This window comes from Lactuca saligna, chromosome 9, assembly GCF_052625555.1.
Source record: "Lactuca saligna cultivar CGN05327 chromosome 9, ASM5262555v1, whole genome shotgun sequence".
Lineage (NCBI taxonomy): Eukaryota > Viridiplantae > Streptophyta > Magnoliopsida > Asterales > Asteraceae > Lactuca > Lactuca saligna.
The window spans coordinates 9,678,449-9,696,925 of record NC_136425.1 but is presented as its reverse complement, the minus strand read 5'-3'; the positions used below and the strand labels follow the sequence as shown (position 1 = coordinate 9,696,925).

At 34.6% G+C, this 18,477-nt stretch overlaps 2 protein-coding genes across 8 annotated transcripts; one reads left to right on the top strand and one right to left on the bottom strand.

The window, feature by feature from the left end:
- Positions 1–7,200: 7,200 nt before the first annotated feature.
- On the top strand, positions 7,201–10,052 carry LOC145014295 (syntaxin-81-like). Of its 6 annotated transcripts, none has more exons than XM_078972676.1 (8): positions 7,201–7,384; positions 8,292–8,393; positions 8,504–8,587; positions 8,680–8,784; positions 9,014–9,157; positions 9,222–9,464; positions 9,571–9,717; positions 9,860–10,052. In XM_078972676.1, exons 2-8 carry the CDS (start codon positions 8,316–8,318, stop codon positions 10,004–10,006), a joined length of 948 nt encoding a protein of 315 aa, XP_078828802.1. In that variant the 5' UTR covers positions 7,201–7,384; positions 8,292–8,315; the 3' UTR covers positions 10,007–10,052. The 6 variants fall into 6 exon arrangements, with proteins under 6 accessions (XP_078828802.1, XP_078828805.1, XP_078828804.1 ...); XM_078972679.1 differs by having other exon boundaries at positions 7,201–7,401; positions 9,571–9,692; XM_078972678.1 differs by having other exon boundaries at positions 7,201–7,401; positions 9,571–9,702.
- Positions 10,053–10,873: 821 nt separating this feature from the next.
- LOC145017927 (protein ROOT HAIR DEFECTIVE 3-like) lies at positions 10,874–16,725 on the bottom strand. 2 transcript variants are annotated; one of them, XM_078975871.1, is made up of 23 exons: positions 16,536–16,725; positions 15,754–15,903; positions 15,582–15,648; positions 15,401–15,503; positions 15,165–15,235; positions 15,009–15,072; positions 14,861–14,926; positions 14,673–14,720; positions 14,529–14,591; positions 14,378–14,434; positions 14,112–14,270; positions 13,948–14,016; positions 13,777–13,868; positions 13,527–13,605; positions 13,276–13,441; positions 13,054–13,178; positions 12,721–12,983; positions 12,546–12,642; positions 12,316–12,471; positions 12,122–12,230; positions 11,952–12,042; positions 11,756–11,852; positions 10,874–11,392 (listed from the first exon to the last, which is right to left on the bottom strand). In XM_078975871.1, the coding sequence occupies exons 1-23, from the start codon at positions 16,537–16,539 to the stop codon at positions 11,279–11,281; spliced, it is 2,310 nt and encodes a 769-aa protein (XP_078831997.1). In that variant the 5' UTR covers positions 16,540–16,725; the 3' UTR covers positions 10,874–11,278. The 2 variants fall into 2 exon arrangements, with proteins under 2 accessions (XP_078831997.1, XP_078831998.1); XM_078975872.1 differs by lacking the exon at positions 16,536–16,725 and having other exon boundaries at positions 15,582–15,671; positions 15,754–15,859.
- Positions 16,726–18,477: the final 1,752 nt, after the last annotated feature.

Genomic DNA, 18,477 nt, shown 5'->3' with positions numbered 1-18,477 from the left:
GTTCTGAAAAGTTTCAAAAAAGTCCTTGGTTGGTAGAAATATTTCAGATTGGCCCCTGTAAGTTTCGAAAATTACAGTTTAGCCCTTATAGTTCCGAAAAGTTACAAATTAGCACATAACTTTTCAAGAAAGTATATTTTGACCCCGAAAAACTATACCCCACCATTTTTTACGCTCCCGAATCCAACCGAGAGCTCGGTTTTATCTAATTTTTCCACGAAATATTTGTAAAATAAATTTGCAATATTTTCGATGGAATCTACAAGTACGATTACGATGGTTCGACTTACGCCCACAAATTACAACATGTGGAAGCCAAGGACGGAAGATTTGCTTAATCTGAAAGATTTAGCAGAGCCTATAGAAAAGCAAGGCGTCAAACCCGACACGAAGACAGATGAAGTTTGGACAAGAATAAACAGGAAAACAGTGGAACAAATTCGACAGTGGATCGACCATAGTGTTTTTCATCATGTCTCTCAAGAGACAGGCGCGTACAAACTTTGGGAGAAGCTCGAGAATATGTATCAGGCAAAGACGGCATGCAACAAGACCTTGCTGATGAGGCGCCTTGTAAACCACAAGTTACGAAGTGGTACATCCATAACCGAGCATACGAGTCAGTTCCAGGATCTCGTAAACCAGCTCGATGCTGCTGATTAGGTTCTCAAAGACGGGGAACAAGCTATATTTCTCTTGAGTTCTCTACCAGATAATTAGGAGACGCTTGTTGTGACTCTCAGCAATTCTGCCCCCGGTGGTAAAGTGACAATAGATATGGTCACAGACGCCATAATGAACGAGGAAGCAAGAAGGAAAGAAGCTGGTACAGACCAGTCTTTTGCCCTTATGTCAAAAAAACAAAGAAAGAGGCGGGGGCAAAACTGGAGGCTGAGGTCGAGGTAGAGGTAGAGGCAGACATAGTCAAAGTAGAGGAAGATCCCAAGATTCGTGGGAAATCACGAGATCAAGGGAAATCGGGAGAGCGAGGTAAATCTTCAAATACATGTTTTGAAGGCTATTGCAATCATTGTAATTATTATGGCCACAAAAGGAGTGATTGCCGAAGGTTCTTACGAGAGCAGCCCGAGATAAGCCATAATCCAAGCAGGGAGAATGGTGAAACCATGGTCACCATAACACAAGACGTTGCCCTTGTTACATATGAGGAGGAAGCATGTCTACATGTTGGAACTCATGATGATGAATGGGTGATTGATAGTGCTGCATCATATCATTCAACTCCAAATCGGTATTTATTCACTACTTATAAACCCAGCGACCATGGTACCGTAAAGATGGGAAACACCAGTTTCTCAAGCATTGCTGGTATTGGTGATGTGCATTTAAAGACCAATGTTCGATGTACATTGGTGTTGAAAGATGTTCGGCATGTCCTAGAGCTGAGAATGAATCTTGTCTCAGTTAGAGCTCTTGACGTCCAAGGATATGATAATCAATTCAAAAATGGCACTTGGAAGTTGTTGAAAGGTGTTATGGTTGTTGCAAGGGGACAACTTGATGGTACTCTTTATAACAGCCATGCAAAGCTGCTTCAACTATGTCTCAATGTTGTTAAAGAAGAGACATCACCAAACTTGTGGCATAGAAGACTAGGCCACATGAGCGAAAAAGGATTGACGACTCTTGCAAAGGAGTCCATTTCAATGGCAAAAGACGTTGCCCTAGATCCCTGTGAATACTGCCTATTTGGGAAACAACATAGAGTTTCCTTTAACTCCACAAGAAAGAACCGCTCTGAATTGCTGAGCCTTGTCCACTCCGATGTATGTGGACCCATTGAAGTAGAATCTTTTGGTGGAAGCTGGTATTTTGTGACATTCATTGACGATGCATCATGAAAGGTATGGGCATACTGTTTGAGGATGAAGGACCAAGTATTGGACCGCTTCAAAGCTTTTCATGCAATGGTGGAAAGACAAACACGCAAGCAGTTGAAATGTCTCAAGTCAGATAACGAAGACGAGTACTATTCACGTGAGTTCTCTAAATACTGCACGGAACATGGTATCAGACATGAAAAGACTGTCCCACGAACCCCACAACACAATTGTGTAGCAGAACGGATGAATCGTACAATTGTTGAGAAAGTTCGATGCATGCTCAACATGACTAAACTCCCAAAGCCATTTTGGGGTGAGGTTGTATTGACATCTTGCTATCTAATAAATAGGTCACATTCCGCTCCATTAAAATGTTGAAGTTCTGGAGAAGATATGGACAGGTAAAGACATATCATATTCTCACTTGAGAGTATTTGGGTGCAAGGCGTTTGCACATGTATCAAGTGAATTGCGGAAGAAGTTGGACCTCAAATCCACTCCATGCATATTTATTGGATATGGAGATGAAGAGTTCGGGTACAGGCTATGGGACCCAGAACTAAAGAAGGTTATTCGATGTAGAGATGTGGTTTTCTATGAAAACCAATATTATGATCTCAAGGCACCGTTTAACAAGCAACAAAGCTCCAAAGTTTCAGATATAATATATGAAAATAAAGATGATGTTTCCATTGAAGAAGAGGATGAAGAAGTTGATGATGTAAATCAAGAAGGTGTTGAGCAGGGGGAGCTTCCACCCCATGATACTTTAGATACATTTCCAGAAGTTACAAACGAAGGAACTCAAGTTAGACTATCCGAATGAGTCCGTGCTCCATCAAGAAGATATCCGACTTCAAACTACATCCTTCTTACTAGTGAGGGGGAGCCAGAGAGCTTTCAAGAAGCTCAATCTCATATTGATAAAGCAAAATTGGCAGAAGGCCATGGAAGAAGAAATGAATTCTTTGCAAAAGAATCAAACATATGAGTTGGTGAAACTCCCCAAAGGAAAGAAAGCCTTGAAAAACAAGTGGGTTTTCAAGTTGAAGAAAGACGACAAGGGAAATACTATAAAGTATGAGGCGAGACTCGTTGTCAAAGGTTTCCAACAAAAAGAAGGAATCGACTTTGATGGAATTTTTTCGTCGATTGTGAAGATGATGTCTATTCGAGTTGTACTCGGATTAGTTGTCAGTCTACATCTTGAACTTGAGCAGATGGATGTGAAAACAGCCTTTCTCCATGGTGATTTGGATGAAGAAATATACATGGAGCAGCCTGATGGCTTTAAAGTCCCAAAGAAAGAGCATCCCGTCTTAAAATTTTAAGAAGAGCCTTTATGGTCTTAAGCAAGCCCCAAGGCAGTGGTACAAGAAGTTTGATTCATTTATGATGAATCATGAGTACAAGAGAACTGTTGTAGGCCATTGTATCTATCTGAAGAAGTTTCCAGATAGGAAATTTGTCATCCTTTTGCTCTACGTGGATGATATGTTGATAGTGAGCCAAGATGCAACGATGATCAACAACTAGAAAAAGGATTTGTATAAGTTCTTTGATATGAAAAACTTAGACCAAGCACAACAAATATTGGGCATGAAAATTATCTATGATAGAAAATCAAGAAAATTGTTCTTATCATAGGAAGAGTATGTTGAATGTGTGATCAAAAGGTTCAACATGGAAAATACCAAGCCCATTGGTACGCCCTTGGCTAACCACTTCAAGTTGAGTAAGAAAAATTGTCCATCTTCTGAGAAAGAAAAAGAAGAGATGAAGGCAGTCCCCTATTCCTCAGCCATAGGAAGTCTTATGTATGTAATGGTGTGTACAAGACCAGATACTGCTCATGTTGTCGGTGTTGTGAGTAGATATCTAGCTAATCCGGGAAAACAACATTAGGAAGCAGTCAAATGGATACTTCGATACCTCAAGGGTAGTTCGAAACTATGTTTATGCTACGGGGGAGCAAAGCCAATCGTGGAAGGTTATACAGATGCCGATATGGTCGGAGATCTTGATAGTAGGAAATCTACATCAAGTTACATTTTTACTTTGGTAGGGGAAGCTATCTCGTGGTAATCCAATCTACAGAAGTGTGTCGCGCTGTCAACAACAAAAGCCGAGTATATTGCTACCATTGAAGATGGGAAGGAGCTTATATGGATGAAATGATTTCTTCAAGAATTAGGCTTTCCACAATAAGAGTACATCATTCATTGTGATAGTCAGAGTGCTATGGACCTGAGTAAGAACTCGATGTACCATTCCCGCAGACATGTTGACAAAGGTGGTGACACAAGAGAAACACAAACTATGTGCTGACATAGTTGGGATGAGGATTGTTGGACGGAGACTGGAGGGGGAGATTTGTTGTGTTCCAGCCTCAAAAGCCTCCAAAGTTACAATAGCCATCATTGTTGACAAAAGGAAACCTACGGGACAAGTTTTTCTTCCCACCCTATGATGAACACAATTAATGAAGGCAACTACAATGGTGGCTGCCAAGACTATAAATAAAGACTTCATTCTTCAGTTGTATGCATCCCAAAACACAGAGAAACATATAGTATAACACTTAGAGTGAGAGTGTTAATAAGAGGGTTGGTTTTTTTGTAATAGTTGAGTGTGACAGTTGGTCCTCCTATTGTAATTCTATGTTAGTGTTTAATAGAAGAGTTTTCCAACCCCAACAGATATTGCTCTTACTTCACTGCAAATCAGTGTCAATAACATTCAACATACAAACAAAATCACAAACTAAAATGCACACACATAATTCGTTGGAGTTAAAGCAGAGATTCCATACTTGTTAGTTTTGCAATGACAACGATTTCTCATGTGAAAGTTCTTGAAGACGAATCAAAGAGACATAATTCTTTTATATATGGAGAGAGAGAGAGAGAGGGGGAGAGAGAGAAAGAGAGAGAGATGTGTGTATGTTTGTTTGTGTGTGTGTGTGTGGGGGGGGGGGGGGGGGGGGAGGTAAAGGGAAAGTTGGATTATTTAATTTTCTTTTTTAATTAAAATGTTTTAGTTATATAAAAAGATGGAGAGAAATTAAAAAGGCTTTGATGTTGCTCAATGCTCAAGGTCCAAGCATGTCAATTTTAAAAACTACAAGGATCATGTTTGTTAAAAGAAGTTAACAAGGGATAATGTCATAAAAAGTCTTAAGTTTGGCAGAAAATGTTGGTTTTACACTTCGATAGATTTGTAGTTCGTTTATGCCGCAAACTTGTCATTTTTTTCGGTTTTGCCATTTTTACCTGTAATAGCAGGTTTCCAGGTTACCGTGAATTGTTTTTTGCGAAAAAACTCTTAAGTTTCCAAATATTTTGCAAAAAAACCCTTACGGTTATAAAAATATAAAAATATAAATATATATTCAAAATTTGATAAAACAAAATAGTTTTTAAAAATTTAAATGTCAAAAGTTTATATCAAACTAATATAAATTTTATTAGACTTATATTATCTACTATAATAAATAAAGGTTTTTTTGCCACATGTCCTCTTCTCATTCATTTGGACACATGGCGTTTTTTAGATTTTATAAATTTTATATTTTCCACTTGTCATTTTATTGTATTTTTCATTTTATTAAATTAAAATTTCATATTTAATGTGTAAGGTAATATATATGTAAAGTATTTATTAAAAAGAATTTATATATGTAATGTATTCAATACATTAAAGTCTCATTAATTTTAATATTTCAAATTTTTCTTATTTTTCTTATAAATTCCAACTTTTCAAATTGTTAAAATTTTATATATATTTTTTTTAATTAAACCCATGTAATACATGGGTTTTACACCTAGTGAAAAATATGATACAATATTATTTCTGAAATGCAAACCTTTTAAACATATAAATATTTTTATTTTTCTTTTAAAAAAAGTAATTGAATTTAATTAATGTCATATTATTCATATGTTTTAACTAGTTTAACATATTTAATTATTAGCTAACAGACGTTTTTTAATTTGCTTTTGAAAATTTTAAGTATTAATTAAGGAATATATTCAAATTTTGATAAAACTATGTAACTTTTTTAAGATTTAAATAAAAAAAGTTTATATCAAACAAATATAAAATTTACTGTAAGTAAAGCTAAAAATATGTTTCTATTTTGGTTTTATAATATAAGTATAATAAAACTTATATTATTGATATAAACTTTTGACAATTAAATTTTTAAAAACGATTTAGTTTTATCAAAATTTGAATATATATTTGTATACGTTTATAATCTTAAAGGGTCTTTTTTGTAAAATATTTGTATACTTAAGGGTTTTTTTCGCAAAAAATAATTTATGATAACCTGAAAACCTACTATTACAGGTAAAAATGACAAAACCGACAAAAAAATGACGAGTTTGCAGCATAAACGCACAAAAAATCTGTCGAAGAAAAACCGATATTTTCTGCCAGACTTAAGGTTTTTTATGACATTAGCATTGTGACCTTTGGTAAATTTCAAGGACCATTTATGTAATATTTTCTAATTTGTCTCTTAATCGTTGAGAGGGGAAATTTTATGATGCGTTTAGTTGCGGGAAAATATATCGTTTTCCGAAAAAAAAAAAATTAAATGCGTTTTGTTCGTATATTCTTTTAAAAGTTTCACAAAAAATGAAAATTTTCCGTTTTTTAAAATTACAAAGACGTTGAAATTTTTTTGAAAACTGATAATCATTGTTTTCCACATTTTTTATTTCCAAATTTTTTCTAAAATATAAACACACATCCACTCTCACCCCATCTACCTCCTACATACTCTCATTTTAACACTACCAACCTACCACACTCTTACCTACCGACACACACTAACTCCCAAGCCCGCCTAACCCCCTACATACATACACACCCACAAACACACACATACCTACCCCTACAAACACACACCCACACTCACCCTCACTCTACAAATACACATATACATACCCCCTACTCACAAAACACCCCCCCCCCCCCCCCCCCCATCACACACATTCACACACACACAAACACACACATACCCACCCACCTAACATCACTACCATAACCATCGACCTACCATCTCTATCATCATCACCACTATCCCATCACCCGTATAACCATCGCCGCCGCCATCACCACCACCACTGTCATCACCCCCACCCCTATCATACCATCACTATCGTCTTTTAAAAATAAAAACCGATAGAAAAATATACATATAAACACGTTTTCTAATTTTCCTAAAACTGAAAATAAAAAATAAATAACTTTTCTAAATTTTCCAATAAAAATTGAAAAGAAAAAAAAAATCAAAATTGTTTCATAGCTAAACACAACATTAGCCTCTTAATCATTCGTACATAAACCATTCACTGGACCCCAATTTCCACCCACCTCCCTCGCCTCCCAACACCAGCCTCCAGCACCACCCTATTCCTTCCTTCCCCGTCAACGGCGCCACCGTCCTCTTTCCCCGCAGCCATCGTTGCTGTCCTCTTCTTTCCCCACAGCCACCGGTTCCGTCCCGTTCTTTCCCCACATCAGCAATCAAGGTAATCGGGAATTGCTTGTAAGTGATTCTCTTTCCATCTTGGCAAACTTACCATATAATTTGCCTTTTTTTTTTGGATCAAAGGATGCCATAAAAGACCATCCATACCCCTACATTATCTTTCTTCGTTTTCCCCTTATGCTTCGTGTCTTCCACCGAGAGTAAATGCTCCTAAAGTTACCAGGAGAAGTAACAATAGGTTGATTTTTGCAGTGTGAAATAGTTGATTGCATTATTCTTCTCTTTCTTGTTTCTAGCTTTTCGGTGCTTTCTGGAGTTGTAAATTTTGTTAATGAAATCGTATTTTCTGACAAGTTCTGCTGAGCTTTGGGCTCTGTATATAGGTTGAATGAAAGGTCAAAGAAGCCATGATCGTTAAGATTGGTGACGTTTGGACCTTTTTGTGGGGAAAAGAACTGGCATGGTTGCTTTTGCTTGCTGTATACACAGTTGTACATGTGCTAGATCATTATGTACATTGCATCCTTTTCTAGTGTCCCTAAACTTGTGCTTGCAATTAACTTCTGCAGTTATGAATGTTGTGCTTTTATTTTTTGGGTTTGAACATGTTCCTAAAGTCAACATCATATATGTAGTAGAAAGAGATTGCATTGTGTTCAAGTCAATAAAGAGATTGCATAGTAACTTCTTCTGCAATTAATTATGAGCAAAAAGTTGATCTCTTAATAAAACAGTGAAATTCTTTGGTCATAATTCATAATTTATATAATTAGATACCTCAAGAATGGAGCATACTTGTCAAATATAAACATGACATCAATATTGCATTGTTGTTTTGTATTATCTGTGACCCTCGAAAAACTTGGTACTTTATTTTTAAGTTTCAACACTATTCCTTTTATATGAAGATTTATTTTATTTTATTTTTATTTTTTTGTTTGTAAAAGGTGAGTTCTAGTGGATGTTGAGGCATGGCTAAGATCAAGGACCGAACTGAAGACTTCAAAGATGTTGTCAACATGGGAGCTTTATCTTTGGGATTTAAGGAGGTTTGTTCTCATTAATTGTTGTATTCACCATGTTTGACCAATCTTTATCCTATTTCACCATTATTTCCTCTAATGATTTTCTGATGTGTAAGTGTAATTACTATCAACAGGCCAAAAGGGCAGCTCTAATGGCATCTTTCATCATGCACAAACCTAGTGAAAGATCACATTTTACCAAAGCTACATTAAGAATAGTACACAAATCTTTACTACCATATACAAACATATTTGTTTCTTGTATAATTATCCTAAATATTAAAAAATTCTTATTTTCTTCATTTTTCAGCTACAAGGCATTGGGATTCTAGAACAGTTCTTGATAAAGCATAGAAAGGATTATGTCGATCCTCATCGTACCACAGAAGAGGAAAGAGACAGCATTGAACACGAAGTAAGGCTATAAAAAATATCTTTAATCCAAGGGCACAATGGTCATTCTTAAAAGGTTAACAACTAGTTCGTTAACTTAGACACACACGAACCAAAATCTTTAGGAAACTTCAAAATAAGGACTGCTTTTGCAAAAGTGAGCTTTTTGGGACCAAAATTGAAAATTTCAGCTAAACCCAGGGACCAATATGTAATTTACTCAAGTTTTAAAATACATGACTTTTTTACAGGTTAGTGTTTTTGTAAAAGCTTGTAAAGAACAGATTGACATTCTCAAAACCAGCATAACTGATGAAGAAGCAAATGCAAAAGGATGGGCTGGAACTAGGGGTGATGATGCTAATGCTGATACTATCACACACAAACATGGAGTTGTACGTATAACTTTTCTTGATTATTATGATTATTTATTTATTTATTTATCTATTTGAATTACAGGTTTTGATTTTAAGTGAAAATCTACATTCATTGACATCACAATTTGATCAACTGAGAGGTGTACGCTTTCAAGAAGCTATTAATCAAGCTATGCCTAGAAGAAAACCAAAACCAAAGTGGTCCCCACCTGAAAAAACTGAACCAACAATTTCATCAGAGATGAGGGGCCCAGGTGAAATTACAACTGAACCCCCCATGAAAGTTCAACAGCAAGTTTTAGATGATGAAATGCGTGCTCTTCAGGTATTTTTGTATACTACGTATTTAGTCCCCGTGCTTATCAAAATTACGTGTAACCATATTTGTGCGTATTGTTAAACTATGCAAAATGACCATACTACCCCTATAGGTGGAGTTATCAAGTTTTCTTGATGCTGCACGTGACACTGAAACAAAGATGGTAGAGATGTCAGCATTGAATCATCTAATGTCAACACATGTCTTGCTACAGGCTCAACAAATAGAGTATTTGTATGATCATGTCAGAAATAGCATTGTACTTTACTCTTTGTGCCAATATAGGCAATATTTATTTACAATAATATCAATGCACTTGCAATTCCTTAACTATAATAATGCCAACATAAAGTAGAATGCTATATTGGTAGTATCTGATTTATTTATTTATTTATTTATAGGCGGTTGAAGCAACAAAGAATGTTGAGATGGGTAACAAGGAACTAACTCAAGCCATACAGAGGAACAAAAGTTGCGAAGTTTTTCTTTTGCTTTTCATAGCTGCTTTAATTATTGCTGTTCTTTTTGTTGACTTGTATAATGATTAGTACTTAAATCAACCCATCATTTAACTTAGGGATCATGTTTTTCTTCTTTTTTTTTTTTGGAAGAGAGGCAAAATGTTTTTCTTCTTTTATAAAGGGTTATTTGTTTTTGCAATATCAAAAGAGAAAAATGAGTTGCTTGTTTTAGTTATGGATGTTCTGTTAGCATTTTATTCTGTTACAAGTTATATTTCAGTGGCATTAATGAATCATGAAAATTATATTTTATTGGGGAAGGAGGGCAAAAAGGACCGTGTTGTTACTCGCAACTATAATGTCCTATTGGTTTTATTATAATTATGTGTCTTACAAAATGCATAGTGTCAAACTCAAATAATCAAAACATTGGAGGAAAATAACATATTAGATCTTCTAATTTGTTCACTACCATGTTAATTAAATTGAAATGAAATATGCATATGTTGTATTGAGAATTTGAATTCACAACTGCTAGTTAAGTCCAATACTGTTTTAATGAACTAATCATTAAAATGACCAAAAAATGTAAGGATATAAGATCAAATTATCACTTTCAACTTCAATCATATATAAAATAAAATAATGTATAAAATTGCTTTTTCAGTAGTCATCGACATCATATTTCAGTATTCAAAAGACATACTTGGGTTATCATGATTTATATATATATATATATATATATATATATATATATATATATATATATATATATATATATATATATATATATATATATATATATATATTTTATTTCTTTGTGTAAACACCAATTTTCGAGATCGATGTTCCATTTTTTTTTTCGTGAGACAAAATATTACAACTTTTGTCTCGTATTAACACTGATATGGTCTCGGACTCTCGGTTCATGAACGTCAAACACAGATCAAACAATTGTCTTGTTTAACAATCGGGTCGTCTTTAGGAAGAACATATTTACCTTGGCATCACGATGGATACATATTCCACACACTAAAATACACAAGAAATATGGCTTTGTTACAAGAGAAAACCATTAAAAGGAACTTGTAAAGCAAGCAAGTAGAATCGCCTAATTAATAGAATATGGTACTGTTCGGGTGTAGCTAGGATGCTTGAAAACCCAATATGAATCGTATTCACACAGTTGACCAGTTAAATCGGCACGCACAAATATGTACGGATCTGATTCACGTTCACCACGTGTGACATGTCCATAGGGCCTCATCAATTAGGTTCCGTTTACCTAAATTACTAGCTTATACAGATCAAATGCGATGCGAGTGTTATTATATGGAAACTCATCGTCCTCGATATTAGTTAGGAGCTGTGTGGACGGTTTTCGGTGGGCCTTTGTCCTTGTTCCGACAGTTTTCTCATAAGATTGAAGATGGTGGGAACAAACTTCGTAGAAATCGACAGAATTCCTGTAAGCTGGTAACACCAGATTAAACAAAACCCATCAAATATTAATTGCAACTTCTTTTCTTAATTAACATCACATATATAACACATGCTAGTACGTGCAGTTTGGCATGCAATAATAAACTACGAGATTGATGTGACGTGGGACAAAATTTGCATATCATTTGTCTCATCCAAAAAGATACTACAAAATGGACATGAGACTCGCGAATGCCCTTTGCATCCGCATCATCGGAAATTTCCATAGAAAGGTCATCGAGTCTCTGGTTTCCACCTTTTTCGGAGGGAAGAAGATTGCAATTTTTATCCCATTGAAGTCTATGGCACTACATGAACAACCTATTCTTTATTAATCGTGGCATTAACACTTACAAAGCCATGTCGGAATTCAGCACCTATGTCTAGTTGAACCCACAAAGCTTTCAGAAGCAAATAGCTGATGAAAATCATTACTAGATACAACGGGTTCCTGGAAAATAAAATAGGAGAAAGGTTGGTACTGAGGTAATTAATCAAAATGAACAGATATTGAGACTTTATAAAAAATACAATACAAAAATTAAAGAACCTCAAAAGAGTGATGAATTCATTGAATCCCAGGACGAACAAAGCAGCAATAGCCCATGGAGGTGGTAACCAGTTGCTGCTTCGCTTGTTAGCTTCCTGAAAAACGAAAATCAGAAGATGCAATTGCTAAATAATCCCAGAAGATAATATTAACATTAGGAAGATAATAACATGCCTGTGAAGAAATAGCTTGAGTTACAGTATACTCTGTCTCTCTCTGAAATTGACACCACAAAGATTTGCACTGAACAGGAGTAATCAATGTCCTCGATGCTGGGATCTAGGTGTAAGACCAGATAAATCACCAAATTAAAATATCTAACAAAATAATCATATTAATTAATAATAGAATAAAAATACATTACTTTTTCCCATGCGCTTGAGGCCAATGGATCGTTTGTTGTGGAGCTTTTAACAGCAACTTTTGTTGGATCCAATAGAGTAAGGACTAGTATATCTGCAATTTTATCAGCATCTCCATCCAAACGAATTACAGCCAACACAGATAGCAACCTTAAAGACTGAAATAATATATCACATGTTAAAATCTACAACCATAAATTATTATTTTTTTAATATTAATTTAGATTCATACAGAAGCACGAGCTGTTTTAGTAATTGCACGGATATCTTCCTTTCCAGTCCAGACTCGAGGCATTTGATCGCTATCATGATTAAATATGCTTACAAACCTGTATAAGATAATTAATTATACGAACAGTAGAAATATATAGTTTCAAATAAAAAGTAGAAATGCACAGTGTCAGTACCTCTCTTTCATGAGAGATAAAACTCTGCCAGCTTCTTCTTTGGCTTTCTTTTCAACTATATCTCTAGCATGATTTTCCAATTTCGAAAGGAATTCTTTTTTGGAGTCTTCTTTCATTTCATAGCCAGAAAGTGCAGCAGAACACTCGGTGACAGCTGTTTGAGTCTCGCGTTTATGAAGTTTTCTTATTGCAGGCCAAGTGTCATCATTAGTTGCTTGTAGAAGAGCCTCCACTGGTCCATATAATGCTTCCTTTAGTTTTGACTGTACAAAAAAATACATATAATTAACTTGAGTATCTAATAAAAAAAAGTATATATCAAAACTTTATTACCTCATATAGTGTAGAAAGATCGGTTAACTTTGTATTACGAACATCAGCAATCTGTGCATCGATTTCGTTTGAACACTTTTCCCTTACTTTAGATGTGTCACAGTCAGCTTGTTTGATGATGGCACCTATACATTCAAGACACAATTTTTTTTTTATGTGCATATTGATAATTATTATTTATTACTATCATAATAGTTATATATATGAAGATGTTATTATTACCTTCAGACTGATGATCAAATAGCTTCATGGTTGATATTTTGCAATCACGGGCAGCCACTGCAAACCCTTGTCCTTCACTCAAAGCGCTTTCAAATGCTTTATTGAATTTTTCAAGTGTTTGAGATTTTATATGTCCCAATGTTGAGTGGTAGGATGGTTGAACAAGCTAAAAAAGAAACAAGTAATGAGGGGAATTAAGTCATATAAATTATATTTTACCACAATCCCAATTGAATATAGCGTAACATTACTTGCAACAGCTTCTCTTCCATTTGCTTTCTCTTACAAGTCCTAACTCCTTCTTCAAAAAATGTAGTCTCATCGTCATATCTGCAAAAGGAATTTATACTAGAAATAAAAACAACAAATTCGCTTGAATTTATGCTCAATATACAGTTAGTTATATGCACATGAATAACAAGAACAAGTACATATGTGCATAATCATTTCTTTAAAACAAGTATATACACATGAACATATGCTAAGTGTTTATGCGCATACCCTGAAAAACAAGTTTGAAGCATTGCACTAAGCCTCTTCCCTAAGTCCGGCACCAATTCAGACTTCACGGTATTCTCTAATTCGCACCACTCCTGTATGTAATATTTTAAAAACAATTAGTTTAAATATCTCAAGGAAAACATCAACCAATGAAACATGAAAACAACGAACCTTGTTTGCAACAAAGGCAGCGTATTTCTCATTAGCAATTTCTTCACAACGCACAGTAGCCACCATCACCTACAGAAGCATCAAAAGACATCACACACAGTAAAAACACAGAATATGGTTAAAAAAATTAATCAAAAGGAGTTAATTTTGAAAACTACATTTACCTTGTGAGCAGGAAGGTCAAGGTCTCGGTTCTCCTTGATAACTTTCCATATCTGTTCTGCACTAAAGGAAAAACCTGAAGCAGGAACAACTCCCTGCCTATCACCAGCAAGCCCTCCAGGTGCAATAGAATGGTAGAATCTTTGCCTCAAATTTGCAACCTTGCATAATGTATAAAAAGTAAATAATAATAATATGTTATTTAAGGTGTCCATGTGTCATGTGTCCCACATAACATATCATACATAAAAGTAACTTTTTCTTCTACCTGCTCTTTGAATTGTTCTTCCTTCTCTTCAAAACTAGAAAGAGCAACAACTTGAATCTGATCAAGTCATCAGTACGAAATACAATACAGACACTTGTGAGAAATAGTTTTTGTTAAAAGTAAACAAAGAGTAATATGTTCTGTAACTTACATTGAAAAATGTACTCAGTGGTGTTTCCTTGTGAGCTTCTGGCTTGGGAACAGAATCCCATATCTATCATCAAGAATATTTTAGACTTTTATTCTTTGGTAAAAGAGTATTAGTACAAATAAAAATAAGTTTAATAAAGTTTACCTTCTGGATATCTTCTCTTAAGACAGGCTCTAAATTTTCCAGAGGCGTCTAATGACAACAAAAAGGAAAAAAGATCCAATAAGCATCAGGATGTTACCAATAGAATTATCAGATAATGAACTCGTATATATATATATTGAACGTTCTAGAACAGCAGTGTGTAAGATAGATAGATAAACCACACTTACTCTTGTTTTATCACGTATAACAAAAATTAAAGTTGTTTTTCGGGGACTAAATAACCGCATCATGACCTGAAAAGGAGAAATAGGAAGTTAAATTGTTGTGTGTTATCAATGATGAGAACAACTAAAGAAAAATCTATAAATGGCATACCTGGAATACAGTTTTCAGCAGAGGCTTATTTGCAGCATGCTCACGACCAATATCATGGCACCACCTAACACATATTTTTAAAGAGGAAAGCAATATAGATTATAAAACTTGTTAAATCTTTGTGAAATTGTATGTCAGAGAGATTGCAACATTTACATGTTTATAAGCACTATGTCTGAAACAGCAAGAGCAAAAAGTGCACTCTGTTTTTCAAACGCAGTATCATCCTGAAACATGCAAAAGTTTACTAAGCTGCAAGCAATGAAAAAGGTACACTTCACCAAAGTGAATAAAACAGTAAACTGCATTCAAAAGCTTAAAACTGTGAACAACTAAAAGGAACTATAAACCTGGAATTATTAAAAACAAGGATTCAGAAACCAGAATACAACCTCTCCTCTTTCCCTTCCATCAGTGCCCTCAAGATCCATTACAATAGTGCAAGGTTCAATGCCAGCACAGTGAGCCATCCAAATACCTTTGGTGGTTTGAGACCTGATAGGAGGGCAATGCAGTCTTTTTGTTATGCTGGTGCCAGATAAAAGAGAAGTAATGAACAAAATAGATACTTGCCTTCCCTTGAATGCATCCATTTCCCTGAAGTTGGTATGAAATAGATGATTTAGAAGTGTACTCTTCCCTGTCCCAAACACATAAGCATCACTGAAATCATCAGATGGAACTTGCATCAAGTGAAATGAATTGTCTAATGTGATTTTTACGCTTGAAAAAAAGGTATCTATACCGCTACTTTGTGGGCCCATGATAGAGACAACCGCATAAGAAAGACCACATTCACCGAGTTTTACTTCCTTCATGAACTTGTCAAGTCCTGATGCATTAAAACTACCATCTCCATCAATGAGATGGGTGGAGCAACATGCTGCAGCATCCACTGAGAAGGACAAAATGTACAAATATAGCATGATAAGCATTTCGCTACTTTGGAATAGAAGAATTTTCATATCATCTTAAGATACCAAATGTGATTACAAACAATTCAACCGTTACCAGAGTTCTATATAATCAATGACACCATAACTTGAAACCTATCATACTTGATCAATATTTAATCATAGCGTAAATAAGTTTTGGTATTAATTATCAGATTTATACCAAGTTTTAGGGCAGAATGATCTTTATTTATTTTACATATTGCTTAAATTCCGACTCTTATTGCTTACGATTATTACAAAGGAACAAACGGAACAAAACCTCCCATGGGACATCAATTAAAAAATTACCTAGTCCTGAAATGTGATCATTCCAGTCGATCAAATATCTAAACAGAAGTAAGACGCTTCTGTATTTCATCATTCAACGTTACATACATGTTATGGCTTAAGAAGAAGACTTAACACAAGATCAATTTGTAATTACACGATGAAAAGAAAACAATTGACATCGCTATAAGCATTCGAATTTCAAAATTGTCGACAATTAACAACATTCCGTTTTTTAATCATTATAACGCGCATCAAATTTGGAATAGTATATTTAAATAAGCTGGAAATTGAACGGCGTTACCCATCGGAGAGTCTCTGGTATTGAATCAGGCGATTGTTGGAGGATCAGAAATCGTTTTCGTTGAAACCGTGATTCGACGATGAGTGAGATTGAAAAAATCTGTATGAATTAGACATTAAGACCTTTGGGATTGGATTGTGCTCGTAAAAGCTTGGAGCGGGGAATAGATTGTCCCGACCGTCGACTAGAATGTTTATAAATCAAAGGAGAAAAACTTTTTTAAATTTCAAAGGTCGGTAAGTATTTGAATTAATTTAATATAACTAACCTTGTGCGTTTGCATTTACTCTTCCTTTTCTTATTGTTTTTTAAAATTATAATATTTTTATGTACATCCCAAAAATTTCATTTCGAACACTTCAACATACACGATCTTCGTATCAACAGAGAAATATCCAAGTTCTATCATACATGTTATATTTTACGTACATCCCACAAGATATCATATAGCAGGACCAAAAAATAGAGGAATTGCATAAAAATTTTAGGAGTTGCAAAACTAGGAAAATACTCATTTACAGAGGTAGTCTCGTCACAAAATCCGTCAATAAATGGTTTTACCGACGAATTTACACTTATCGGACTTTGTGACGTTTTTGAGTTTACACTTATCGGACTTTGTGACCATTTTTTTAACACTTCTAGGACAAAATTGAGTGTCTGTCCCTCGTGGTATATTATTACATGATACATTTAAAGTACAAGCTAAGATACTTCCTTCCCTTTACGGCTTGTATCTACACATATAATATGTATCATACTAATAAGCTTTATTAGTAAGCAAATATCTTATTGCATGGGAACACATGACAATATAAACCAACAATAGTTGTGTCATAAGATAGGGACTACATGTTATAGAAAACTATTATTAAAAAAAATTTAGCCTAACAGTATTAGATATTGTCATTTCTCTTTAAGATTAAATGTTTTAGGTCTCATCTTAATATAGGAATTACATGTTATAAATAATAGTGAAATTGTTATTAAAAAGTTTTTAGCTCAACAGTATAAGATGCGGCCAATGACTCACCACGATGCGATGGTCATTGACCTGGTTGACCTTTGATTTTTTGTTGCCCGTTGATCGTTGACTTTTTACCACTTTGACCTTGGGTCAAACTTGAAGGATTTAGGTTTTAATTGAGGTTTGATCATTATTTGGTGATAGTCGGTTCTATTTGGGGATCTTAGTTTACCAATACAATGTACATGCGGAATTTCACTTAAACACTTAAGGGTATATGCAACCTAAAATTGGATCTATGTTTTTTTCACATTTAATAACAACATACTTATGAAGAACACAACTAAAACCTATGAATTCGAAATTCATGTTTAGAATACATACATTTTGTAGATCCAACAAGCAAGTCAAAGTCTTCTTGTCTCTTTAGAAAACCTAGCTCCAAAATTATGAGAGTCTTTAATGTTTCACACCCAAGACGCAAGAAACTCGAAGATTGAGAGGAGAGAGGGGAGATTCTCGAAATTCCTCTTAGGAATGAGATAGCTAAAAATTGCAAGGTTTAAGGCTCTATTTATAGTTTTCTGGAAACTCTAGAAACCCTGAATTTGAACATATAATATTAATATTTTAAATCATATAATTATCTAGTTTCGTGGTTATCAAATAGAGACTTCTAGAACCTTATTTAGGGCTCCCAAAACCGGCCATCTATAGAGGATTCCAGATCCTCTCTGTTGTTCAACTATTGAACAATTATAACTCAACCATTGTACCTTAGATTAATTCTAATTAACTTAGAATTAATTCTAACTAACTCTTAATTAATTACTGTTATTTCTAATTAATATATCAATCATATAATATATTAATAAATCATATATCTCTCTCCTCTAATCAATCCAAGCTGTTTATTGGTTAGGAGGGAAACCCAACAAGGATTTTATTTTTATACTTCAATATTATGCCAATTTA